Source organism: Peromyscus californicus, unplaced genomic scaffold (genome assembly GCF_007827085.1).
Source record: "Peromyscus californicus insignis strain IS unplaced genomic scaffold, ASM782708v3 Scaffold_9__1_contigs__length_137607984, whole genome shotgun sequence".
NCBI classification, from domain to species: domain Eukaryota; kingdom Metazoa; phylum Chordata; class Mammalia; order Rodentia; family Cricetidae; genus Peromyscus; species Peromyscus californicus.
Window position 1 is genome coordinate 34,631,917 of NW_026294617.1, and position 27,431 is coordinate 34,659,347.

General features: G+C 45.3%; 1 protein-coding gene across 7 annotated transcripts; it reads left to right on the forward strand.

Moving 5' to 3' along the window:
• The first annotated feature begins 1,033 nt into the window (after positions 1-1,033).
• Spart (spartin) lies at positions 1,034-27,431 on the forward strand. 7 transcript variants are annotated; one of them, XM_052730746.1, is made up of 10 exons: positions 1,036-1,164; positions 4,399-4,487; positions 5,855-6,663; positions 10,055-10,252; positions 13,022-13,198; positions 13,689-13,812; positions 15,369-15,563; positions 16,054-16,212; positions 16,340-16,430; positions 25,475-27,431. In XM_052730746.1, exons 3-10 carry the CDS (start codon positions 5,857-5,859, stop codon positions 25,758-25,760), a joined length of 2,037 nt encoding a protein of 678 aa, XP_052586706.1. In that variant the 5' UTR covers positions 1,036-1,164; positions 4,399-4,487; positions 5,855-5,856; the 3' UTR covers positions 25,761-27,431. The 7 variants fall into 7 exon arrangements, with proteins under 7 accessions (XP_052586709.1, XP_052586706.1, XP_052586707.1 ...); XM_052730747.1 differs by having other exon boundaries at positions 1,039-1,164; positions 4,438-4,487; XM_052730748.1 differs by having other exon boundaries at positions 1,094-1,111.

A 27,431-nucleotide genomic window follows, 5' to 3' on the forward strand; every position in this document is an offset into this window, starting at 1 on the left:
GGTGATTGCCGGTGATGTCAACAGAGTAAAAGGAGTTTTATAATAACCCCTCAATTATTTGAACCAAGATAAACGAATACTTGTCTGCACAATTCTAACTAGGGGTAAATGTGGTGATAAGGTGTTCCCCAATATATTGTGCACCCTAATAAATTTGTCTGGTGTCAGAGAACAGAACAGACATAGAGACCAGAAAATGGTGGCACTCATACCTTTAATTTTAGCATTCCAGAGTCAGAGATCCATCTGGATCTCTGTGAGTAAATAGCCAGGCATGATGACTCACGCCTTTAATCCCAGGAAGTGATGGCAGGAAGCAGAAAGGTATATAAGGCATGAGGACCAGGAACTAGAGCTGGTTAAGCTTGAAGCAGTTCAGCTGAGATCCATTTGGATAAGGACTCAGAGGCTTCCAGTCTGAGGAAACAGAATCAGCTGAGGAATTGTGAGGTGAGGTGGCTGTGGCTTGTTCCGCTTTTCTGATCTTCCAGCGTTGACTCCAATACCTGGCTCCAGGTTTGTTTTTATTAATAAGACCTTTTAAGATTCATGCTACAGGTAGGCTTGCAGCACTGTTTTGAGACAGAAGTCACACATTCTGATTTGAGTTAACCTGAAGACTCATGGTATTATTGACCATCTTTTGATGTGCTTTCTGGTGTTCTGCATGTCTTGTGTGAAGAAATATCTACTCAAATCCTTTATTCACTTTTAATTGTTGCTTTTATAAATTATTGAGGTGTGTTCTTTATGCATTATGGATACAAATAAAAAATGATGACCCCTTCTTCTTCGCTGCTGAGCCATCTCTCCAGTCCCAGGCCTGGTTGTTGTTGTTGTTTTGTTTTTGTTTTTGTTTTCTGTGCCACAGATTTAACTCTTTCCATGACAGGTCAGGTAGGGTCCCAGGCTCCAGCCAACATTTGTTCTCCAGGTCCTCCGTGCTCGACCCAGGGCTCCCCCTGGCGGCCAGAGGCTGTCATCGCCTGTGGCTCTGCGGGGCCCCTTCAGCGGCCCCGGGGCGGCCGGTAGGGAGTGCGCAGGCGCGGTCCGACGTGGCCTGGGCCTGGCGGAGGCCGGAGGGTGTCGGACCAGAACCCGCGCGCTCTCGGTAGGCTCTGGGGCTCGGAGCGGACCGCCGGCCTGCCGTGCGCCTTCTGGAAGGTCAGAGTGGGCAAAAGCTCAGCTCGGCGCGGGTGTGGTGACGCGTGGGCGGGGCCGGACACCGAGGGCGTCACGCGGGGCTTTGTGAGCCGGGACTAACCCGGGGAGACATACGCTGCAGGCTCCGGGGGGCCGCGGCCCGCGCCACGCGGGCAAGAAGTTTCCAGAAGTCCTGCGGAGGGTATTCCAGCTAGTACTGAAGGAGCCTTCGCCCTCCCCGCACCTCCCACAGTGCTGGCCCCGGGAGCGGCGCTCAGGTCCTAGATCCTCCCCGCCCCAGGACGCCGCGCATCCCTGCTGCGGGTCCTCCCATCCCTGGTCCCTGCGTATCCCCTGGTCCTGGTCCTCCAGTCTCAGAGTCCCCTCTCATCCATGGTGTGGATCCTCGCACTCCTGATCCTCGAGTGTTCTCGGTGTGAGTCCTCCTATACCTGCTTCCTGTGAATCCCTGGTTCGAGTCCTCCCATCCCTGATCCCTGCTCATCCCTATTGTGCGTCCTCCACGGTTGGTTCTCTCTCTCCAAACGCCACACTGGCTTTCTGGATCCCCAGCTTGCCCAAGGGTGGGCAGGTCGCTCCAGGAGCCACAGCACTGGAAATGGATGATGTGGGGTTTTGCTCATTGGAATACACAGGTTACTGGCATCCAGCGTCTCTGAGGACCCCTGCGGCCTAACTTCGTAACTGGAAAAAGTTTTCTCTGGCAATGCACACGGGTTTGTGACGCTGCATTATGGCGTTAGTGTGCGGCGGGCTCCGTTACTCCCGTGGTTGTGGTATTTCTTGATGATCCTCGAGGTTTGCTTTCTTGTGTTATACACTTAACAGTTCTGCCTTCTAATTTTTATTATGTAACTTTTATCTCGATAAAATGACTCTCAGATATCTAAGAAGTTAGCAACCGTCTTAAAATTTACAGAAGCAACTGAACGAGTATTAGGGCAGTGAGGAGTGGTCTTAGTTCCGAGGGAGGGAACTGCTCTTCTTTCCTGCTCTTTCCCGATTGTCTTAAATGATGGCTGTGGAGGATTTGTTTGAAACAGGAAACCCCTGTACTAATGTGGAATGTGGTGTGCTGCCCATGCGCAGTGCTTTCTGAAACGCACAGTTCCCTAGCAAGCCAGAGTTGGGTAGAATGGTACAGGAGTCGAATAGAAACCCACCCTGAGTATCAGTCCCCCATGTTCCCCAACCGGGATAGGAGTAAGTGATGTAGTTTTTGGATCTTAGTACAGTCTACTGACTGTAGCTAGTCATGAAATATTGTGCACATCAGCGAGACTGAGTCTCAACTGTTTTCATTTTTTTTTTAAATGGCATATATCTGGGGTGATGAGTAAGTTAATTAGCTTTATTTCATCGTTGCATATTTCATTTAAAAAAAAAACAAAATAATGGGGCTGGCGAGATGGCTCAGCAGGTAACAGGTACTTCACTTGCAGAGGACCCAGGTTCGGTTCCCAGGGCCCATATCTGTGCTATAACTGCCTCTAACTCCAGCTTCAGGGGATCCAGTGCCTCTGGGTGCCTACGCTCGGGTGCACATAACTGTCCCTCCCCACATGTGCATAATTAAAATAATGAAAACATCTTTAAAAAATGAAAATGGTTCAAATGTCAGACTGCCCGATGACTGTGTGCCCTGTAAATGTCTACATGTAATTTGTCAGTGTGTAAATTAAGTGACGAACCCTTCCCACTCCCTGCTTTTCAGTAACAGACCGGGCACGCTGGCATTAGAACTTCTCTTGCTGGCTGTTCCCCTTAAGCGCCACTGTTTGCGACCTTTTCTGTCGTGGAATAGAACTGCGTTTCCAAGTATTTTGAATCAGAATTTGACTTCTGCTGGTACAAAGTGAACCTCATACATGCACACACGTGGCTGTTTGAAGTATGTGCCTCTTAAGGCTTTTATTAGAATGTTTAAAAGAGCTGAAGAGGTGGCTTGGTGGGTAAAGAGCTAAGCCTGAGGACCTGAGTTCAAATCCCCCCAAACCTGTGTAAAACTCTCATCTCAGCCCTCCTACTGGGGGAGGGGAGGCAGAGACAAGAGACTCCCCAGAAGTCAGCCTCTTCTATGGAGCAGGGAAAAAAATGAAAAAACAAAAGACCCTGTCTTCGGCAAGGTGAAAGACCAGGACATACACCCGACACTGTCCTCTGACCTCCCCAGGCCCTGGGGCACGTGTCTGCCAACATTTCACACACACATTTGTTTACACAAAGATAAGAAATGTTTAAAAGTTAAAAGTTCACCATTGTTATCTGGAAGTATGTATTGGTTCATCATGATTTGATGATTTGACCATCAAGCTGATGAAGCATTGTTCAGTACTTTGGATCGGCATTCCGAAGCCATTTCTAGTTCCACACTTGGAGAATTAAAGCATATGAAATCAACAACAACTTTTCAATCTTCTCAAGACATAGAGTAGACAGTTTCCCTCAGGAATATGACTGGACACTGCCTAGTTCAGTGTTTCATTCTAAGCACACGAGCCCAGCCTGCTGCCCAGAAACCACCCGCAGCCCGGGACAGACAGCCATGAATGCAGCCCAGCACTACGTAGATGATGCTGTTAGAAGGTCGTACACTTCTGAGTCCATGCCTCCTTGTGCCCCAAGGAAAATGAACTCTAGAATGTTTGTCCTGTGGCTTCTGGAGGAGAAAGTGGTTGGGATCTGTGGAAACACGCAGCATTGTGATGACATAGCAGAGTAGTGTTCCAGCGACAGGGCCGGGCTCATTTCAGTCCTGACACTGGGGAGGGCAAATGTGGGTTTTTGTGTGGCCACTTGTATGTGGTGTTTCCTGAATTGGTGGCTGAGAGTGTTCTGCCCACCACCACGAAGTTGCTGTGATCAGGCCAGCTTTTGGCCTGTCTGTTTTTCAGTCTGCGAAGCCTGAGTACTAAAGTCTGTGGTGCCTTCATTGTGGAGACAGCTATGGAGACACTCTAATGTCCCTGATTGCTCTCCTGTCCTGAGAAGCTGTAAGGAATCCACAGTGCCCAGCAGATGTGGGTATTGAGCATTTGCTGTGGGGTATGTTGGACGGACTTACACTTTGAAGTACTGTCTGAAGACATTACTTCCAGGCTGTCTCTGAAAGCCATGACACAAAAGTCAAATCCTCCACAAATCACTTTTATACTTTTTGGAATAATACTTTGGTTGTATTAGATAAATAAAAGCTGTCATTGATATTTCACCTGTTTCCTTTTACTTTGTTAGTGGTTCCTGGAAAATAAAAATTAATTTTGTGGCCCACAGTGTAATCCTTCTGGACGAGGCTGCTGCAAGGCTTGTATTTATTTTGTAAAGTAAGTAATTCAACTTTTACCATGTACATAAAGAATTAAATATCTTTGTAAGCCAACCTCTCTTCTTCCTTCCAAAGGCAGCTTAGATTGCTTTTCTGACCCATTTCTTGGTGTTTCCGTATCTCTCAGCAGTATAGTGACATTGCTACTTTTTGGTTTTCAGTCTTGGGCATGGCAGTTAAAGTCCCACTAAAGATGTTTTAGCTCCTTCATCCTGGCACACAGACTTTCCATTCACCCATCTTCCTGTCCTCTCAGTACGGTTACTGCAGCATTTTGCTAACGTCAAGATCCACTATTTTCAATGTTGTGACACCAAGAAAAATAGTCTATGCCCTGATTGCTTTATGGGTTTTGTTTGGCATGCTTTATCTGGTGTTAATAATTATCTTGTTTTTTAATCTCTGTGATTTTTCATTTTTACTCATTAAATCCTGAATTCTCCCAGGGTTGTATAAATCTTTCCTAAAACTTAGAAATACACCAGACATTGTCAGTTTTTATTTCCTGAATGCTTTCTGACGTGTCTTCCAGTCTGATATGTCACTTTGGAAGCACCCTGGGAATTCCATCTTCAGCCCTGGGATTCCACTCACCGAGTGAGAAGACAGGAAAGCGTACAGTGCGCAAGTACCTGTGGCCCGTGTGGCCCCTGCAGCAGAGTGCTCCGGTCTGCTTCAGCATGCTGTGGGGCTGAACTAACTGTTCAGAGCATGTTATCATTCACCCCGGGCCTTCTAGACAAAGTTCTTGTTTTATTCTTACCTCCTGTCATTCATCCTTTTACTTCATTGCTCTCCATTCTGGGCATTTTCTCTAACTTTATAAACTTTTTCTCTCTCCATTGAGTTTACCGTCCAGCTATTTTAGGTGTGATTTCTAAAAGCTAATTTTTGGAGGGGGTGTCCTTTTGGGCACATGCATATCTTTTATCTTACAGATTTTTTTTCCCCCTTAGAGGTGAGCTGTGGGTGGTGGTGTTTCTCAGGAGCCATCACCTTGTTTTTCTTTTGTTTGAGATAGGATCTGGAGCTGACCAAGTATTGACTACTAGCCTGACACTGAGCACCAGGGATCCACCTCCCCAGCCCTGGGGTTAGTGTGTTGGGAAGAAATCCCATGGAGCAGAGCTGAACTCTGACCTACCTCTCCAACCCCCTTTACAATATTTTAGGACCAAGAACATTCATTTATCAACTGTCAAGTACTTACTGAATGCTTTCTCTGAAGGGTTGGGAATGCAGTAGTGAACAGGACAAAGATCAGTGGGGCAGGCCTCTGTCCTTGAAATATAGTCATGTAGGAAAGAGGACTAAATACACAAACTGCTAGCTGGGTAATGACAGGTGATGTTTCTTGTCTTGCAGAGATGGAGCGAGAGCCAGAAAATGGAGAACCTGCTGAGATTAAGATCATCAAGGAAGCATACGAGAAGGCCTTTTTGTTTGTTAATAAAGGACTGAACACAGATGAGTTAGGGCAGAAGGATGAAGCAAAGAACTACTACAAGCAAGGCATAGGACACCTGCTTAGGGGCATCAGCATCTCGGCAGCAGAGCCAGGGTGCACAGGCCCTGCCTGGGAGTCGGCCAGACAGATGCAGCAGAAAATGAAGGAAACACTTCAGAATGTCCGCACCAGGCTAGAGATCCTAGAGAAGGGCCTTGCCACATCTCTACGGAATGACCTTCAGGATGTGCCCAAGTTATACCCAGAGTTCCCTCCTAAAGACACATGCAAGAAGTTCCCAGAGCCAGATTTGGCTAGTTCAGCCCCCCAGCATGCTGAAGTAGATGGGAGCACCTCTGCTGTAGGGGCCACAGGTGCTGCGCCTTCTGCTGGGCCCTCACCTTCGCCCAGCTGTCCTGCGGAAGCACCCCCAGCCTACACCCCCCAGGCTGCCGAGGGTCACTACACTGTGTCCTATGGAACAGACTCGGGGGAGTTTTCATCAGTGGGAGAAGACTTCTACAGGAACCATACCCAGCCTCCCCCTCTCGAGACCTTGGGACTCGATGCAGACGAACTGATTTTGATACCAAATGGAGTACAGATCTTTTTTGTAAACCCTGCGGGAGAGGTTAGTGCTCCGTCATACCCCGGGTACCTTCGCATCGTGAGGTTCTTGGATAATTCTCTGGATACGGTTCTGAACCGCCCTCCTGGGTTTCTCCAGGTAAGCTCTTTGAAGCAACGTGCGAGCATAAGCCAGGAAGTGGTAGAGCACCTCATTTTCCTTCGTTGATGTTTGTAATGCATCCAGGATAAGAACAGAAGCAAAACGATTCTACTGAGTTCTGCACACATCCATGTTTGTGTTTGCTGGGATTTCTTCTGTTTTTAGAGTTAGAAAATTTGGAGCCGGGCGTTGGTGGCACACGCCTTTAATCCCGGCACTCGGGAGGCAGAGGCAGGTGGATCTCTGTGAGTTTGATGCCAGCCTGGGCTACAGAGTGAGTTCCAGGACAGGCTCCAAAGCTACACAGAGAAACCCTGTCTCGAAAAACTAAAAAGAAAAAAAGAAAAAAAAAAAAAAGAAAATTTGGTCTTGGTTTTATTTGTGATTGATTTTAGGACCTAAGAGAGCTATTTTTTATCTGAAGAAGAAATGTCGTTACTTAAATTTCAAAGGGAATTTATGTGAATCATGAGAATTTGTACCTGTGAATATCTACAAATGTTACCAAGACCCACCTGGAGGTCTGAACTGGCCTAGAACCACTCAGCCAGGGCCAGTTTTGCCCCTTGGGGGATCATTTTTGGCAGTGTCTGAAAGTGTTTTCATTACAGCTGAAGGGTGGTGGTCCTGGTGTATTAGAGCAGACAGGGAAATTGCTCAATGACCACACAGTACCCCATCAAGAGGAAAATTATCCATCCCTAAACCTCAGTCAGGCTGAGGCTAAGAAGCTCTGGCCTGCAGGGCTGAACTGCAGAGAGGTTGACCAGAATACAGTTGGTCCAAGAGTAAAGACTAATGTGAAGCAGAATGTGTGTTGGGGCATTGCTGTGGGCTGAGTGGGGTCTGCTCGGGTACAGTCAGCAACAATCTGCTGTGGAAAGGTTGCATGTAGGTGCTGGGAGATGGACTCTTGGAAACTGGGGCCCAGTGTACATCAGTGGGTTTGTGCTGAAGAGAAATCACTGTTTAAGCGAAGCCATTGCCTGTGCCCAGAGTCAGATAAGGAAAGTAGCTAGGCACTGGCCGGCTCTGCTCCTAATGCTGCTTTGCCCTTGTTCTTATGGAAGCCAACTTGAAAGTCATTTAGCAACAGTTGGAAACTAATCAGCCATGAGGAAAACAGATTCTTGGGGCACAGTCCAAAGACTCATTACTGGACTAGAAGAATGACTCAGTTATCTTAAGGAGGAAGCCTGAGGTTAAAGAGAGCAGGCTCATGACTGAAGTTAGGGAGGGGCTGCAGAGAGTTTCTGCTGGTCTGGTAACAGTGTTGCATAGTCACTATAGACCTAAGAGCCCTAGGAGGTGAAGGAAGAGAGCATTAGAAAGATGGCCTTTGGCTGCGGATCTCAGCTGAGAAGATGCTCAGACTCCACCAGCTCTTTGTCTTGTCTTGATTCAGTTTGGTTCTCAACGTTTTACATCCCTTGTGTTTGGGTCCTAAATAGAAAGTAGAATTGCACCCCACGTTTAATCAATCGGCTGTCAGTCACATGTTAGCTATTTGTAGCAGTGTTCTGAAGCGTCAATGAGTGTCTACTGAATGTATTTATACTAAAAAAACCAAAACAAACAACAGGTTACTACACAGCTATCTATTAAAAATTCCGTAAAAATCTCATATGCTCTAAAAATCATTATTAACATATTTAGGACATGAGAGTAAGGTTATTTTCTTTTTTTTTTTTTTTTTTTTTTTGGTTTTTCAAGACAGGGTTTCTTTGTGTAGCTTTGCACCTTTCCTAGAACTTGCTTGGTAGCCCAGGCTGGCCTCAAATTCACAGAGATCCGCCTGCCTCTGCCTCCCGAGTGCTGGGATTAAAGGCGTGCGCCACCACCGCCCGGCGAGAGTAAGGTTATTTTCAATAAGCAGATTTTCTAATACATATTAAATAAGTAACTACTTCTTTTAAAAAATGGTTTCCGAGTTCCCTGGCATCACTTCATATTTTAGAAAACATTGTAGTTAGCTTTGTTCTAATCTACCTGATTTTACTATAGTAAACATTGATGGCTTTTGAGATAGAGAGGAAAATCCGTTTTTTTTTTTAAAAAAAGCATTTGAAAATGATTGCCAGGCCCTTCCCAGGGGTCAGTCTTGAGCGGTGGGTGTGGTCTTTGCCATTTTCTTCGCTGGCCGGAAGGGGGTGCTGTGTCTGAGTTCCCTTTGTCTCAGTGGATTGATCGGTCCTCCTCAGGTTTCTTCATGGTGGATGGTGTTCTAAGGTTGGGGAAATTAGACTTGCTAGAGAGTGTACTACACGAGAAAGGAGTACATTTAGGAATTCTGATTAGGATAGCCAGGATATGAGCTTAGGTCTGAGTGTTGGGATGAACTGACCTCCCCAGGTGGCACTGCAGTGTCATTTGGCTTTAGTGTCACAGTCCCTAGTGGCGTACAGTGCTCTGCTGTGTCTGACACATCCGCTTCTCTGCATTTGGCAAGGCAAAACCTAAGTAATTGCTCTGTGCACCTGACACAAAGTACGTGCTCCGGTGCAAGCCGCACTGTCTGGTTGTCAGTGCTGAGAACTGAAGTGACCTGGCTGTGCCTCCGTTTTTGTTATAAAATGACTGAGATACACCGTTTTCACAATGGAAATGACCTAATTGTTCCTATGCATGAAGAAAACGGGGTACGTGTGTATGGTAGGGTACTGTGTAGCACCAATGCAACTGGGGGTCTTTCTGTTAAGTGAAAGTAGCCATACACAGAGAGTCAGGTGTCATATGATCTGAAGGCTGAGAGTGGAATGATGGCTAGGAGAACCCAGGACGTGTGGAGGAAGTAGACGGGGTGAGAGGAAAGGGTTCATCAGTGGATCCGAAGTAAGGAAGGCCATCTGTGCTTGCGTAGGGTATAGGATAAATGCTTGCTTTGAGAGAAGATTGGAGTTTCACTATGAAGAAATGGTGGCTTTCTGAGGATGTTTAACTTCATCAAAACATTACTGGTTACCTGTTATAGGTACAGGTTTATAGTTTTATTTACCAGTTAACAGTGAAAAGAACTAGCCAGTTTGATAGAATGCTGTGAGTATTAAGTGGATATCGTCAGACACTGTACTAGAAAATAATTGAGTGCTGTAAAGGGATCTAATTAGACCAATCGGCCCTCAGTTTACGTGACCCATCTTTTATCTGAAGCTGGCATCATCTCTAGTCAAGCACAGGACACTTAAGGCCAGCAGCTATGGGACTATGCTGTGGAGCGTTTGCATCAGTTTTCAGTGCAGGAAGATGAGGAAAGATGGTTTATTTAAGTTGGGGTTGCTGGCGGTGGGTCTGTGAAACCTTAAATGCAGCAAACTCTGACATGTTTGCCTTCAATGTCACGATGTCACGGAGAGCTGTTTGCTGATTGCCTGTTTCCCCTGACTTTCAGGTGTGTGACTGGCTGTACCCGCTGGTGCCCGATAGATCACCGGTTCTCAAGTGCACCGTGGGAGCCTACATGTTTCCAGACACCATGTTACAAGCTGCGGGCTGCTTTGTGGGGGTGGTTCTGTCGTCTGAGCTCCCAGAAGATGACAGGGAGCTGTTTGAGGATCTGCTGAGGCAGATGTCTGACCTTCGGCTCCAGGTAACCCGGGTCCTAGATGAAACTGACTTTAACGTGGGCACCACTGCTTTCAAAGACCCATAAGCTTCAGGGAGATCATTTTCTTCCTCATGACATAGAGATGAGAGTTGTCTGCCATCAGATTGTAGGCATTAGAGTTCAGTTCACTCAGCTGCTCTGCCTGTCTGCTCTGCCTGTGGTTTTCTCACGCTGACACGGGGGTCAGTGATAATGTCCACCTCACTGGGCAGTGGGAACTAAAGCCCTCATTGGACAGCTAGCAGGTGGTCATGCCCAGTGAATGGTGCCCATTCACCACTGTTTACAGTGAGGTTGGCCTAAGATGTAAAATTCTGAAGATAATTCTGCTTTAGTAGATTGGAACATGTTAGATGTATGAATGGTATTTCAAGAGAGATTTTGGTGGATACAATGTTCTTTATCCTCATGGTGAATGAAGGCCAAATAGAAAGTGATGTGTGGTCCCTGTGCATGTTAATTTTTGTCACAAGAGGAAGAGGCATTTATTCAGTTCATGCTTCCAAGGGGTTTTTAGTCCATGGCTGCTGGCACCATACTTCTAGACATGACAGGAGGGCATGGCAGAGGAACACTGCTCACCTCATGTCAGCCATGAAGCAGAGAGAGAGACAGAGGGAGAAGCCATGCACTAGAGTCACCCTTCAAATGCACATCCCCTAGAGGCCCTCTTCTCCAGTTAGGCCTACCTTCTAGTTCCTACCAGGTCTCGCTAGTCCACCCGTTATCTGTCAGTACATTACTCCGTCAACTCAAGTCAGCACCCTCCCAGGCCAGTCCCCCTGAGTGCCAGGGTCCACCCACTGCAGACAAAGCCTTTGCCCTTAGCACTGGAGCCTTTGGGGATACTTCCCATGCAAACCATAAAAACCACCCGCAAGCCTCCTTATTTAGCCTGTTTGCCCTGTCTGTCTGTCAGCCAAGGAGTGAGCTAAATAAGTGTGGTGGAGTTTCCTTTTATTTAGTTTTTGAAAACTGTGAGCATTGACAGTTACTTGCAGCTAAATTTGGTTGACAGCATGGCAGTGTACGCTTTTGTTTTCCTTTAGTCATAAGTATTTGGGTTCTTTTACTAACCAGTTAAAATGTGTTAAGTAACAGAGTGTCGTGAGCAGGGACAGGAGAATATAAGGATATAGCTGTGTAGATGTGTGTGTGTGTGTGTGTGTGTGCATATGCTTGTGCACGTGCATGTGTGTGCAATAACTTAGTGTTAACATGACACATAACCTCTGAGTAGTGTGGCCCTGCCTTGTGTTCACAGGAAGGCGTTGGGGAAGGTTGGAAGTGGTTGAGTAGGTCTGGCCACCTCCCAGCGTTACTGCTCACTTGCTCTGTTAGTTACTTGTTGCTGCAACAGAACACCTGACAGACGCAGCTGGAGGAAGGGAGGTTTACTTTGGCTCACACTTGGAGAGTATAACCTGTCATGGGGCTGGGGTGTGCACGGCAGCAGGAGCCTGAGGCATCTCCAGTCAGGAGGCAGAGAGGGGTGAATGCTGATGCTCAGGTCCCTGTCCTTTTTATTCAGTCAGGACCCCAGCTCATGGGATGCTGCTGCCCACATTTAGCGTGGGTCTTCCTGCCTTCCTTAACGTAACTCACAATAATGCCTCACAGATGTGCCCCGAGATTGGTGTCCATGGTGGTTTTAAATCCCGTGAGGCTAACAAGAGTAACCACCATGCTCCCTCAGTAATGTGTAGGTGCTCACAGCCTAGAACAGAACACCTTTGCCCCCACGTCTGTGGGCCTTCACCGTCAAGCTTTAGGAGGGAAACTAAGTGGACTCAGGGTTGCAGGATGCTGCTCTGTGGAATTTTACTCTGGCTCTGTTTTCTTTTTTGTTTCTGTGCTGTTGCGGATTCTCAGTTGTAAACCACGAGTATTGGCTCTGATTTTACATTTGAGCTTTTGGCGCATTCAGCAGAGTTTGCCCCACCACAATGCCTGTGGCATTAAATGAAATGCAGACACTTGGCCCTTCCAACAGTCCAGTGCAGTCATATACAAGCTTTGTTCATTCCTTGCCTTTGAACACATTCTCATCTTGCTGTATCTCCTCGGAGTTATAATTGCATTAATTAAATCCCAAAGTAGCAATACCGATTTAAAGGTGTACCTTACACCTTAGATGAACAACTGCTAACGGTTGTCTTTTATACCTTTTCTTTTGAACTTCACTGTCGGCCATATTGCATAACCCAAAGAACTCAAGAGGTTTAAGGTTTGGTAAGGAAGTGAAGCAGAAGTTTAGATAGAAGGAAGCGAGGTCTAGGGTTGTGGCTCAGAGGCAGAGCACCTGCCCTGGGAGGCCGATCAGGAGAGTGGACCCCAGAACCTGCTAAAAGCCGCACACAGTAGCACTGGCATCTGTAATCCCGGCACAGCAGCACAGCCCTGTCCAGCTAGGGTAGCAGAGGCGGGAAGAGCTCCAGGAATCCAAGGCATGTCTGGCCAAACACCGTTCAGGAGACCCTCTCAAACGATAGTGGTTTGAGGGTGAGGGCCGACACCCAAGACTGTCCTGTGACTGTCACATGTGCTTCATGGCATGTGCACACATGGCTAGACACATGGATAAGCATACACATGTGTACACACACACACAAAGGAAAACAGCAACAGTTAGCTGTCTATCCAATCAGACACTGGTACTTGAACATGTGTGTCATAGCACATTGTGTGGTGTACCTGGAGGAAGTGTCCTGTAAAAGCTAGCTGAGCTAAGCCTAGTCCTTTATGCTCCAGGCAAACTGGAATAGAGCAGAAGGAGAAGATGAATTCCAAATCCCTGGGAGAGCAAGTCACCCCTCCGAGCCACGGAAGGAAGCTTCTGGCGCCGATATCAGGCAGTCGGGTTCTTCAGGTTCTTCTCTAGACCAAGGCAGCAAGGATGCACGCCATAAAGGAAAGCGTGGGAAAAAGGCAAGTTAAAAAGGCCGTGGGAAGTGTGCACCCACGCTGCCAAGCTGACGGCCGTACACCACAACACGTGTCACAAGCTGCTCACAGCCACAAACAGGGTGACCAAGCGTTTGTGCTCACACCGCTTTAAGAGAGACCTTGTGTTTGGGATGGACTCTTCTTCAGTTTTTCAGAGATTGTCATTTTTACACTAAGGACCACATACTTTTTTCTTTTTTTAATGTTCCCTCTGCTTGCTGACTGAGAGCTTGCTCTGGATTTGATTTGAGTATGCTTCAGTAGATGCTGTGTTGGAGTTCTCATCAGTGAGACTTGTTTAAGACCAGAACCTTTCAGTTGTGTGGCAACTCTGGTGTTCCTTTTTTATTAACAAGGTGGATGTGTTCACTAACCTCAGCTAGTGTTTGACAGTTTATTATATATAATGCTTTCAATTCCCTTCCTTTGTACTTCACTAACCTTTGCATTTTGAAACATTTTTGCTGTTTAGACTAAAGATACTTCAAGTGAAGAAGTTAATTTGAGTCAGATTGTGCCCTGTGAGCCACGTTCAGAAGAAAAAGCCAAAGAACTGCCTGAGTGGAGTGAGAAAGTGGCCCACAACATTCTGTCAGGTATCACAGAGCTGTTCATTAACCCCATGGAGTCAAACCTTGAACAGTCAAAGTGTTGCTTATAGGTTTGTATATGTTAAATAACTGACAAATACTGACAGGTAGAAGGGTGGGGCTTCTGAGAAGGCCGCACATTGCTATGTAAACATGTGTTCTTATAGGGATTCCCCCAGCTGTCAAAGACATGTGAGCATACATCGTGGTCCTGTTTCTTGAGTTCTCATCCTCCTAATGAGTTACTATACCCTACTTTGAATTGTTGATGCGTTGAACAAATGGCTCTGATTTTCATGTGGCCTAGTGGCATTTACTGCTGCAGACCTGGAGAGAATGAACACGGTGTTTAAGAGCCTTTTGTTCTGGAGGTGCTTGTAAATGAGATTAAATTGCAAGCTCTTGGAAGAGAAGAAGGATGCTCCTCTTGCTTCTCTGTATTTCTTCAGCTCCTTTCCTGTGTTGCCCTCTAGCTCAAGACCTCTCTTCCCTCCTACACAAGGCTCTGATATCGTGATATCTCTGTGGCAACAACTTTTCTAGTTCAGGCTGTGGGAAGCATAGTGAAGGTGAGGGGTGGGGCCATGCACCAGGGGCAGCTTCACTCCAGGCTGCTCCATCTGTCAGTGCGCTCATGATTTTGTCGTTAGGTGCAGCGTGCTGAAGAGTATAGGATGGAGAGAACAGGATCCCCTGCCCAGTTAATGTGTGAGTCTAGAGCAAACAAGAGTCTTCAAAAAGCAGGTTTTTTTGCTTTCTGGTTTTAATTGTCTTTCTCGGGATTTCACAGGGGAAAATGTTGCCTAAACTAAGGTAGAAAGGACAAAAGTGCCTCATTCGTCCTACCAGATGCTGCCTTAATGATGCCAATTCAGATTTCAACATCAGGATCTGATAATAGAAAAGTGTAACCAGTAGCAGATTCCTGCACAGTGTGATACAGCTCAGAATAATACAGGATTCTGGTCCAGAAGGATGTGTGACCTAAGTAAAGGCTTAGTTAGAAAGGGCTTCATTCCGGCCACACAGATGGCGCAGTGTTTAAGAGCACTGGTCACTTTGCAGGGGACAAGGATTTAGTTCCCAGCACCTCACGGTGGCTCACAAGCACTATAACTCCAGTTCCAGGGCATCTTCCACCCTCTTCTGGCCTCTTTGGGTACTGCATGCATGTGATGCACATACATTCCTGCAAACACTCAACACATAAAATAAAAATTTTATGTGGTGGCGCACGCCTTTAATCCCAGCACTCGGGAGGCAGAGCCAGGCGGATCTCTGTGAGTTCGAGGCCAGCCTGGACTACCAAGTGAGTTCCAGGAAAGGCGCAAAGCTACACAGAGAAACCCTGTCTCGAAAAACCAAAAATAAATAAATAAATAAATAAAATAAATAAATAAATTTTTTTCAGTAGAGAAAGATTTATTTCAGGAAGAAGTTATAGGTATGCAATTAGGATGTTCATGGCCCATTTAGGATCTTTTCTGCTCATGTTATTAAAAGATTTAGTTAAAGTTATAACTAGTCCTAATCTCTGCAATTTTAAATTTCCCTTGTAAAAGGTGCTTCCTGGGTGAGCTGGGGTTTAGTCAAAGGTGCTGAATTTACTGGCAAAGCAATCCAGAAAGGTGCTTCTAAACTCCGAGAGCGCATTCAACCAGAGGAGAAACCCGTGGAAGTGAGTCCGGCCGTCACCAAGGGCCTCTACATAGCGAAGCAGGCAACTGGAGGGGCAGCGAAGGTCAGCCAGTTCCTGGGTAAGTGCCAGGGCAGCCTCCAGGGTAACGGAGACGCGCTCGTTGTTCCACACTAGGCTAAATGTTTCCCCACAGCTCGGTCTCACAAGGAAAGAATATGAAGAAAGAGTATGAAGCAGCTGCCCTCCCCTACAGTTAAACCCGCAGCCCAGCTGCAGTGGTTCTGTGTCCCCAGGCAACACTCTAGAATCACAGCCCCAAGATTTGTTTTTAATAGAGCTGTATCAATCTTCATTTCCATTAAATCCAGTAAGATTACCTTTTCTGACACTAAGTCTTCCTTGAATCAGAAAAATTAAAGTGGATGGTTTTCTTTCTAACAGAAGTCTGTCCAAGGGGCAGGGTTTCCATAGCTCCAACAAACCCAGCTAACAGACACAGTGACACTCACGCAGAAAAGCAGCTGTGGATGGGGATGGAGAACTTTGCTTGACGCAGGTGGTAAAATCAAGAGAACAGTTTCCCTGAATCTTTTCTCTGTGGTTGTTAGTTGATGGCGTCTGCACGGTAGCAAATTGTGTTGGCAAAGAGCTCGCTCCACATGTCAAGAAGCATGGAAGCAAACTCGTTCCAGAATCTCTCAAGAGAGACAAAGACGGGAAATCCACTCTGGATGGCGCCATGGTTGTGGCAGCGAGTAGTGTTCAAGGTAACAAGGCCCTGCGTTTATTTTGTTCTTTTATTTTTGTTGTGTTTCTGGGAGGGCACTGAGCTACCTGAGAAACTCGGGCAGGCTGTGTGCCTTAAGTGAGACTGACTTTTACATACATTTACAGGATTTTCAACTGTCTGGCAGGGATTGGAGTGTGCGGCTAAATGCATCGTCAACAATGTGTCTGCAGAAACCGTACAAACCGTCAGATACAAGTAAGTGCAGCTTCATTGTAGAGACTAAATAATTCTCCTGTATCATCAGCTCAATCCATGGTGGTTAAGATTTATGTACTTACTCTCTGATGAGCATATTTTTTCACTCACTGTTTCCTAAATCAGGAAAATGTTAGTATGGTGATTGAACTCCTGTGACTTTGATTTATGGTACTAATTGTTATAAATGTTCATTAATGCAAAGAATGTTTAATTTTTTTTTTTTTTTTTTTTTTTTTTTATTTTGGTTGTTTTGAGACAGGGTTTCTCTGTGTAGTTTTGCGCCTTTCCTGGGACTCACTTGGTAGCCCAGGCTGGCCTTGAACTCACAGAGATCCGCCTGGCTCTGCCTCCCGAGTGCTGGGATTAAAGGCGTGCGCCACCACCGCCCGGCCGAATGTTTAATTTTTAACTGCATAATTTTGATGGAAGTGTTTGCCTGAAGGAGAACAATAAAGGCTTGATTGGATCGGAGGTCCCATATTAGCATTAGCTTATTCGTGCACCATGACTACTAAGTTGTGATTACCACTGCACATTTACCTTGGACTAGAGAGATGTCGTCTCTTTATACATTAAGTAGGCAGGACAGAAATGGATTGGTACAGCTTATCTGATGGTGGTGGTGTGACTTCCTTCGTCTTTGGTTTGAGGGCTCTGGAGAGAGTTGACTTCAGTGCTCCCTGCTGGTTGCTGTCAGACTCACTTCCCTTCACCTTAGCAGTGACCCAAAGCCTGTGTCCAACTCATAGCCAGGTGTCTCTGTCACAAGAAGCCCCTCAGCTCTCTGTCCAGTTTCTTGACTGGATGCAGTGAAGCACAGGAAGTCAGAAGCCTTTCACTCTAGACCCTGAACAGTGTGCAGGCAGCAGGGTCCTCAGCCAGAGCACAGACACAGTGTGCGGGCAGCAGGGTCCTCAGTCAGAGCACAGACACAGTGTGCGGGCAGCAGGGTCCTCAGCCAGAGCACAGACACAGTGTGCGGGCAGCAGGGTCCTCAGTCAGAGCACAGACACAGTGTGCGGGCAGCAGGGTCCTCATCCAGAGCACAGACACAGTGTGCGGGCAGCAGGGTCCTCAGTCAGAGCACAGACACAGTGTGCGGGCAGCAGGGTCCTCAGTCAGAGCACAGACACAGTGTGCGGGCAGCAGGGTCCTCAGTCAGAGCACAGACACAGTGTGCGGGCAGCAGGGTCCTCAGTCAGAGCACAGACACAGTGTGCGGGCAGCAGGGTCCTCAGTCAGAGCACAGACACAGTGTGCGGGCAGCAGGGTCCTCAGTCAGAGCACAGACACCAGGAGGACAGACATTCCAAAGAGGTGAAGGAAGAGGGCCAGTGACCTTACTAAGGTCTATGAGCCTTTGGCTTTGGGGTGGGGTGGGAGCAGGCTGGCTGCTTTAGAGAAACTGAAAGGGGAAGTCACTCACAGGACTCTGGTGTCAGCCGTTAGGTTTTGTTATGGTCAGCAGTTGTGAGGTGGAGCATATGGAGTTGAGTCAGTGGGAGGAACAAGTACAAGCTACACAGAGACTAAAAGTTTAGACTAGGCCAGACGCGGCAGGATACCTGGTTCCAAACACTTTTGAGCAGCATACTTTGGTGATGTTATTAAAGAACAGATTTAAAACGCTGGCTTTTGGGTGTCTTCTTTGTTTGAACTTAGGTTTTTTTTTTAATCAGTGTGTATGTACAAACCCGGGTTTCAGTGTGACATTTCACACGTGCATGAAGTGTACCTTTGGTCATGTTCTCTTTCTTCTTTCTATCTGAATCAGAGAAATTGGGGTCTAAAAACTAAATCTAGTGGGGTCTGAGTTGTTTGCTTAGCTTCACATAAGTTTGGATCTTACTGTTTATGTAAAAAAGCAGCAGTAGGGCTGGAGAGATGTCTCAGTGCCTTACAAGCCTGAGAAGTGGAGTTCAGATCCCCAGACCAACATAAAGCCAGGCAGGCATGGCAGCCCCTTAGAAGGAGAACTGCAGAGATGGATTCCCAGGTCAAGCAGTCCAGCAAGATGGACTTGGAGGTCTCTGGGTTCAGAGAGACTCTGCCTTAATTTCTAAAGTGGAGAATGATCAAGGAACAGGTAAGCTTCAGGCCTCCACATGCATGTACATGCAAACATGCATACAACATGCACATGCAAAAACGAAATATTAATAGTGGCACTATTTGAGTTTGTATTTAATGTATTTGGACTGTATTCAGGGTTTCTCATATATATTTAGCATTTCTATCACAGTTTTGTAAGGAAACTAAAACATTAAAAGTTAAAGAGCTGCTGGAGTTTACATTCCCAGTCAGGTGGTGAGCTGTGGTATAAACCAAGTGTCTGTCATCAGGTCCCCCACTCTGCTTACACTCGGGGAGAGTGCTGAGCCACCTCCCCACTTGGTGGATCATTGGTACAACTTCTGTGCTCTGGACTGACTTCTGGAACCATCAGTGTACCTTTATTTAGCTTGCTTTCTGCTTAGATAGTACTAAATTTAATTTCTATCCTAAATTGTTCTTTCAGTGTGGGGTATGCCTTTAACTCAAAGCAACTTGACAAATCAGCTTGGGGGTCAAGTTTACTCAGAGCTGAAAACAAATACAGAGTAAATTATTACCATTTCTTAGCACAGATATTGGAAAGTGAAAGTGCTTGTTAAATTTCCTCCATAAATGTGTGGATTGTTAGTGCAGAGATGGGTGTGATGAACAAGGTACTTACTTGTCTTAGGGTTTTTATTACTGTGAAGAGGCAGTATGACCATGGCAAGTCTTACAAAGGAAAACATTTTATTGGGGCTGGCTTATAGTTTCAGAGGTTTATCATCATGGTGGGAAGCATGGCAGCACACAGGCAGACCTGGTGCTGGAGAAGGAACTGAGGGTTCTACATCTGGATCAGCAGGCAGCAGGAAGAGAGAGCTACACTGGGCCTGGCTTGGGCTTCTGAAACCCCAAAGCCCATCCCCAGTGACACACTTCCTCCATTAAGACCACACCTCCCAATAGCACCACTCTCTATGGGCCTATGGGGGACATTTTTTATTCAGACCCACAGTATTTTAACCATGGTCCTGAGTGAATTCATTCCTGTGATGCTCTATGTTAGTATTATTTTATTCTTTTCTCCAAAGAGACATGGTGTGAATAAATAAAGCAGAGTTCCCCAGCATTGAACTTGTGACCATAAGAGTGATTTTTTTTTTGTAACAGTTATTTAATTTATGCAGTTAGAATTTTGGGAAGCAGGGAGAAGCCATGGGAGATTAAGGATTTGGCCCCCGTATTCCAGATTTTGCACCTGTGGAGGCCCAGAAGTAGAAAGTATCTTTGACAAAACACACCGGTTGAGCCCGCAACAGTGATAGAGTGGGAGAATAGAAGAGCTATTTGTAAATTTCTTCATTTAATTTAGTTATTCATTTAAATTTATGCTTTCTGTGTCCTTACACTTATGACACTGTAGGAAGGCGAATGAGTGTTTACTTGTGTTCTACTGACTTTAGTGTAATGAAGAAGCTGTGTCCTCCTGCCTTTGGAAGACCCTGCTCTCCCACGAGTTTTTAAGTCTGCCTACATCCTATGCATTATGCCTGGGAGGAGAACAAATGCTTGACATGAGCTTCCTTACTTGGAATTTGCTGGTGTTATGTGAGGGAGTAGGGACACTGAACCTTTTTAGGTGAATATGTAGACTTTTTTGTCATTTATGTTAATACTTTGGTCTCACGTTTTTAGATTTAGGCAAGTGTCTTCACTACAAGAATACTGGAAAGGCATAAGCAACTTAGCCCACTGAACTCAGCTGCAGCAGCTGCCCGCCCACCAAATACCCCTCACTCCAGCTTAGCTTCCAAAGCCTCAGAGGCGCCTTAGCTCTGCTCTGACTTGTGACAGAGAATGATGTCACTGCAGAGGTTAGGTCTGTTTGTATTTTCTCCTGGCAGAATTTTATCTCTATCTAGATGTGGAAAAATAAGCTGAACAGTGTTTTACTGGAAGCAATTTACTCTCAGATGGCACTAGGTTATATTGGCTTGTTTAGAGTAAAATTTGATTTAAATGCCCCTTAAATTTCCAGAGGTGTCATCTCCAATGACAGATGTTGTAGTCTCTGAAACCAGATCTACGTGACATCTGTGCAGGAATAGTCGGTCTCTTCTGTTGCATACAGATCTGTATAGATGTTGAAACAGCACTGTTGTCCCAGTTTCTTGTTTTTTCTTATCTGAGCACTCTGGTTTCTTGAACAATTCTGAATATGCTTTTCAGGTCTTTCATTGTCCCCATCACTTTTCATTTTGTTAGTGACCAGTTTAAGTTTGTCAGTTTTCTGAAAGTAGTCAGAGTTGACTTGGGTCTTCTAGGTCCATGCTGATAGGATCAGGTGCAGAGGGCGGCTTCTCTTACATTGGTTATGTTCTGCACTCGATAAGGGACACAAGACAATGTAAGTTGTGGGTAGCCATTACTTTACTGACGTATATCCTATTTGACACTTAAAAAATAACCCTTTAAGATCTAGACCTTTATTTGTGTAGTGCTGGGAATGAACGCAGGATGCTGTTGGTGCCCGGCAGAGCTCTTCCACTCAGCTTCATCCAGCCCCACATCTGTATAAGACCTTTCCTTTATGCTGCTTGCTTTTGCTTTGTTGATTTCAACCCATAACTAAGTTGATGTTTCATTTTCTGAGCAATTTTTGTAGGTAAATCTAATCGCATACCCATCCTGACTGGTTTTGCCGCAGTACTCAATGCTTATTAAAAACAGTAAATTAGCAGTCTGCGTGCAGGCCGCCCAATGGTGATCTCATCTCACTCACTCCCAAGGCTTGTTGTCTTCCAGCTGTGTTCATTACAGACCCTTGTTTCCTGCATAGTGTCATTTTCTTAGGATTTCTATTGCTGTGATGAAGCACCATGACCAAAAGCAAGTTGGGCAGGGGGAGGGTTTATTTGACTTACACTTCCATATCGCTGTTCATCACTGAAGGAAGTCAGGACAGGAACTCACACAGAGCAGGAATCTAGAGGCAGGAACTGATGAAGAGGCCATGGAAGGGAGCTGCTTACTGGCTTTCTCTTCATGGTTTGCTCAGCCCCTCAATCACTATTTAGAAAATGCCCTACAGGCTTGCCCATGGCCCCATTTTATGGAGGCCTTTTCTTAATTGAGGTTCCTCCCCCTCAGATCACTCTTTCTTGTGTGAAGTTGATGTAAAACTATCAAGCACAGTCATCTGTGCCTGTGGATGTCACTCCTACCTCTGCACCAGTAAGGCTTGTCTATTTTTGTCCTACTCTCCAGGCTCAGTCACATGCCAGTGTAGACTTTAAGGCAGCACATCCTGACCCCACTCTTGTGTGGTCCCACCTTTACACAGACCCTTCCCTTCTTGTCTGACACACAGCCTGTTTCCTGCCTTGTACTCCCACTGCACTCGGAGTCAGAGGGATTTGTGGAAACATGCATTTGACTATTCCATTCCTTTGCCTATTTTTCCCTCCATTGCTTTCATGAAAAACTTAAACTCCTTAGCTTCACCCACATGGCCTTCCTAAACTAACCACAGCCATCTGCTTTCAATGAATAGGTGAATAAGATTTGTTTCCCCTTTAAATATTCTAGGTCACTATCTCTGAGCATAGTATTGAAGGCTGCATATCTCTTGATTGATGTGACATGTCATGCTGAAACACTAACCATAAGATCTCGACTCGCTGTAGTGTTCTGTCTCTAGACATCAGTGAACACATTGGGCGAACACATCAGTGAACACATCTGAACAGTTCTGATTCAAATCGCACATTAGACCCTCTGACTTAGAACATCTTCACAGTCACGTTAGTGTCCTTCAGTTGTGGTGTTTGTCCGCAAAGTGTAACTGAAGCTCTCATTTACTAAAAGTAAAAAAACCAAACCAAGCTTTATGTTCTTACCCAGATCCATGCTTTGGAGGAGTTTTGAGCAGTACATTTTGAGTTGAAATACAGTAAAGCGCTGAGTGGTTAATTACCTAGGAAGAGAGGAATAGACATCTATTCGGAGAATTGTGTGTAAGGGATATTAAAGCCGATAAGTGAGGACATATTAAAAAATAAACACAGCAAGTGAAAGCCACATAAAGTTTATGGCTCAGTACCTCAGTATTTTCTAAGTGATTTCAGGTATATATATTTTATGAGCTTGAAGTTCAGAGATAGGGAGAGTTGGCCAAAGTCTTACGATCGGTTGCTTGCACAGTAGTATCTGATGTCGTTCGCTGACTCCCAGCTCAGTGTGAGTTTTCCACATTGGAGCAGTTGTTGAAGCCTGAAGAAAAAGTCAAGAGACTGAGACACTCATTCAACACATCAAGGATGCTGTAGCTTTTAGAAGTACATTACACACAGAAATATCATGTTCCATGAGAGGCGTCAAACTGCTGAGTGGAGTGTTCCAGCTATTCAGAGTTAGGCATTTATACATCTGGACTATTTCCTGTTCTTGAAAACAGGACCGTAGTTAAACTCAGCATCATCTCCGTGTGGCCCCCACAGTGCTGTGAAGTATCCTCCAGGATATGTTCTGCTGTCCTTGTATCTTCTCAGACTTGGCTTTAGGGGTTTACTGGTTATCATTGTCGGGGTTATGGTCACTTTTCCATGCTGACGCTCACACTTTGTTCTTTCATTGAATCATAGTGGTGGACCTGCTGAGAGTTCCCGTGGCTGCGGTGTCTCTTACAGGACAGCCAGTACTTCGACATACTGAGGGGTTGCAGAAAGCAGTTACAGGAAGCTTTTCTGTCTTGTGCCTAATGAGAAAATCCCCATTCCAGGATGGTTCTGAGTTAGGTTTTGGCTGGCTGTGGGTTCTATTGATTGTAATTGCTAATTCCATGCTGAGGAAAAATTGGGGCAACCATCCGGGCCACAGTAAGATGACTGTGGACTGTAAAGCACTGAGTTGGAAAAGCCAAGGAGTCTCAAGCCCGTTCTGGTCAGGCAGGCTGGCAGTAGATTCCTTTCAGCAAAAAGCAGATCAGTGTTTGTATGAAATGTCCAGGGCTGGCCCTCAGTGCCAAGCCTGGCCACCTGAGCTCAATGCTGCACAGTGGAAGAAGAGAACTGACTCCTGACCTCCTCACACACTATGTCACATACCCAAATAAATAAATGAATAAATGTGATAAGTCCAGAGGTCACAGCCCTCTCCGTGAGATTTCGTGTGTAGGGAGAGTCGAACCTTGGCTTTGGCTGTTGTTATACAGGCAGGTCTTTGTGGGTCAGCAAAGCCTTAAAAGCCTGTCCTCAGGGCAGGGTGTGGGTCAGATAAGCAGTGAGGAGGTCTGTTGTAGTATCCTTATATAATTCAGATTTACTTTCTCAGAGACACAGTATTAAAGACTTACTATCATTTGTCAATACTAAGTACTTTTGTATGCTTTTACAATTTCTCATGTATTCTACTCTGCATTTTCATTGCTGTATATTCTTTGTGCACAGCAGTAAATTTCATTATGACATTTCCATGCATGCATGCATATAATGCACCTCTATATTGCCCTTTCTGTCCCCCTTTTCTTCTTCCATATCCCTGATAGACTCTACTTTTCACTCTTGAATTCTTCACCCACCTCAGAAACAATTCAGCAGCATTGAACTTTATGAGACTGCCTTCTCTCACTGAACATGGTTCTCCTGACTTCTAACAGCAGCATTCCACTTCCTTGTTGATGAATTCAGCTGGATTGTGTTTATAGGTTATTAGTTTTCTTTATCCATTCAGTTTTCTTTCTCCGCTCATCCAATAATGGTCCCCTGGGTGATTCTGTCACTTGACTACTGCAAAAAGCAGTGATAAGCATGGGTGTACAGTTGTCTGTACAGTGACCAGTTCCACGCTGGGTGAAGAATCTGAGACAGGTCAGGTATGGTGTTACTTGCATGTAATCCCAGCAGCGGAAGGCAGAGGCAAGAGGGTTGAGCTTGCAGTCAGCCTGGGCCATGCAGGAAGGAGGGCTGGGGAGGAGGAGAGTGAAGAAAGAGAGGAGGGAGACAATGCCACAAGTGATCATATCATTCCTTCATTAAACACTTAAAAGATGCCAGACACTCAGAAGCATAGGATACATTTGTGAACAAAGCAAAGATTTCCCTGTGCAGTGGGCTTTATATTTTAGTGAGATACACAAAGATGTGTAAACAGTTGTCATAAATGCATTCTATGGTGTGTAGAAAATGGTGAACTATGGAGGAAGAAAGGGCAGTCAAGATAGAATTGGTTGTCAGTGAAGTAGGGTGCGTGGGCCAAGGCCATCTGAACAGGTTAGATTCTAAGAAGGTGGCAGTGACTGCTCAAGGCAGGGGAGGCATCGAGCCGTGACATGTCTGGACAGAGGCCCGACAGAGCAGAGGTCCAGGGCTTCTGTGTATTTCGTGGGTTTTAAAGACAGCAAGATGGCCAGCGAGTTGGCAGTGGAGTGGGGTGCCAGGAGAATGTCACAGAATCACTGCTTAAAAGCAAATTAAACACTTGTGGGTTAAGGAGCATTTGTGATAGCTGCTCATGGTTTAAGGGCATTTGTGATGCCGGAGGTTAGGTGTCCTGTAGATGCGCATGGTTTAAGGGCATTTGTGATGCCGGAGGTTAGGTGTCCTGTAGATGCTCATGGTTTAAGGGCATTTGTGATGCCGGAGGTTAGGTGTCCTGTAGACACTGGTGGGTTAAGGAGTACCTACATTTGTTATTTTGAGAAGTGAAGTGGAAATTTAAACAAATGATTAACAATGTTTGTTTTTAATTTACATTTAAGGGTTTTTTTTCACCATTTTTATTACTATTCTAGCTAGTCTTTTATCTTCACACACTTTTTTATAAAAGGGGAGATGCAGCTTTGTAACTCTTTTTATTCTCTCCCATGTCTTCACTTATTAACTAAATTGAAACCTAAGCTTCAGCTTTGCTTTCAGGAATGGCACAGAAGTCAGTCACTGCTGATTTCAGAAGAATGTTTCCAGAACTGCTGTGTATGACATTGTTATGTTCTCACCCTTTTTAAGGTACGGGCACAATGCAGGAGAGGCTACACACAACGCAGTGGACTCCGCTCTCAACGTCGGCCTCACTGCCTACAACATTGACAACATTGGCATCAAAGCCATGGTGAAGAAGACTGCCAAGCAGACGGGGCACACGCTCCTGGAGGACTATCAGATCATCGACAGCTCTCAGAAGGAAGGCCGGGGAGGAGCAGCCAGCACAGACGTGAGAAGAAACAGGGAAAAGCGGACGGAGGAAGAGGAGGAGGAGGAGGAGAAGAAAGGGGCAAAGAAGAAAGATAAATAACCGGAGTTCTGGGAGTAACCTACACCAAAGCCTTACCAGATGGACGAATGTGAACAGCAGATGTGGATTCTCCACACAAGGACCAGTGGTTTCAGTGTATTCATTGCTACACAGTGACTGTCGGAAGTTTGGGGCATGTATCCACTTAACAAGAAAAATAATCAGTATTCTTACAGCTGGTTCTAGAAATATGCAGTTTATAGTCTCAATACATTTATTTTCCCTTAAATGTGGCTAAAATATTTTTGCAGTTAAAATAAAGCTTATAATATATGTAACTTAAACCTAATGTCAATCTATTTTTATATGTGCTAGCCTTCAGAAAGCAAAGTAGGAAAGTATACATACGCTTTCACAGCCACATGAATTTTGTTCATGCTGAGAAGGAATGACTTAATGACTTAAAAAAAAGACTCCTCTTTTTGCACTAATTGTGGATCTTTGAGATACCCAAAAGAATTTTCAGCATATAAGCTAAATGAAACCATGATCTCAAAGTGTGATCTCAGATAACGTTGTAGAAGGCTTTCTTATGCAGGGAAGAGCCTGGCCATGAGAGTGCCATGAACTTCTGTAATGTTATCTCTTACTTGCTAGATCTCCTGCCTACTAGGAACCAAAATGGCCTTTTGATTTAAACTGAAGAAAATGCTTCTTCCTGTCTTTAGGATTGAGAGTAGGTCATTTGTCGATAGAGTGATTTTTATTAATTCTTTGAGAATTTTGTACATGCATGAAATGTGTTTAGATTATATTCTCTCCCTAACTCCTCCCAGGTCCACCCCTCACCCCTCCTCCCACCTTCATGTTCTTATGTTTTAAATAACCTATGAGTAGTCTGTTTATGCTGCCCATATGCCCACAGGTGTGGTGTGATCCCCTGGAGCAGGGTTTATCTACCAGGGACCACACCCCTAAAGAAACTGACTCTTCCTCCCCAGAAGCCACAACTGTCAGTGGCTCCTCAGCTAGGGCTTGTGAGATGCTGCCCATTCCATGCTGGGATGTTGACTAGTTTGTCTGGTGGAGGCGGCCTCAGCTGCTGTCAGTTTGGGGGTACATGGGGTCCTGTCACATCCAGAAGATGTCAGTTCATCCAGTCTTCCTGGACATCTGATTCATTCACAGCCTTGCCACCTCCTCTTCCCCCATGTACCCCGAGCCTTGTGGGGAAGGGTGTGGTATAGACTAGGAAATTTTGAAGTATGATTGATAGTCTATTAAAATTTGAAATGGTTGTTATTGGCTTTAAGGAATCACTTTTCCATGTCTGCATCTGTAAATTTCTCCTAAATTTGCAGAAAATAAAACATAAACATTGTATTTCCTGATAGTATAGATTTGTACTCAGTCATTAGAGTTTATACTAAAATCTAGTAAGTGATTTAAAAGGGAGGAACCTGTTCATATCAAGGTAAAGAATGTGGAATCCTTTAGGGGGTAGTTCCCACTTCCACAGAAGACAGGAAAGACATTTGCTGATTGTTTTAAGCTACAGATAGGCAATAAAATACTCCATGATTATTTTAATTTTTGTTGATTTTTAAAGGTTGATTTGGTTTTTATAGTTATGGTCTGTTGTAATTATTTCTGAACCTGTAGTTGGCTAACTTACAGATTTCATTTGAAATTGGTTAATGAATGTGCTTTGAGAATAAAATGGTCTCTGAA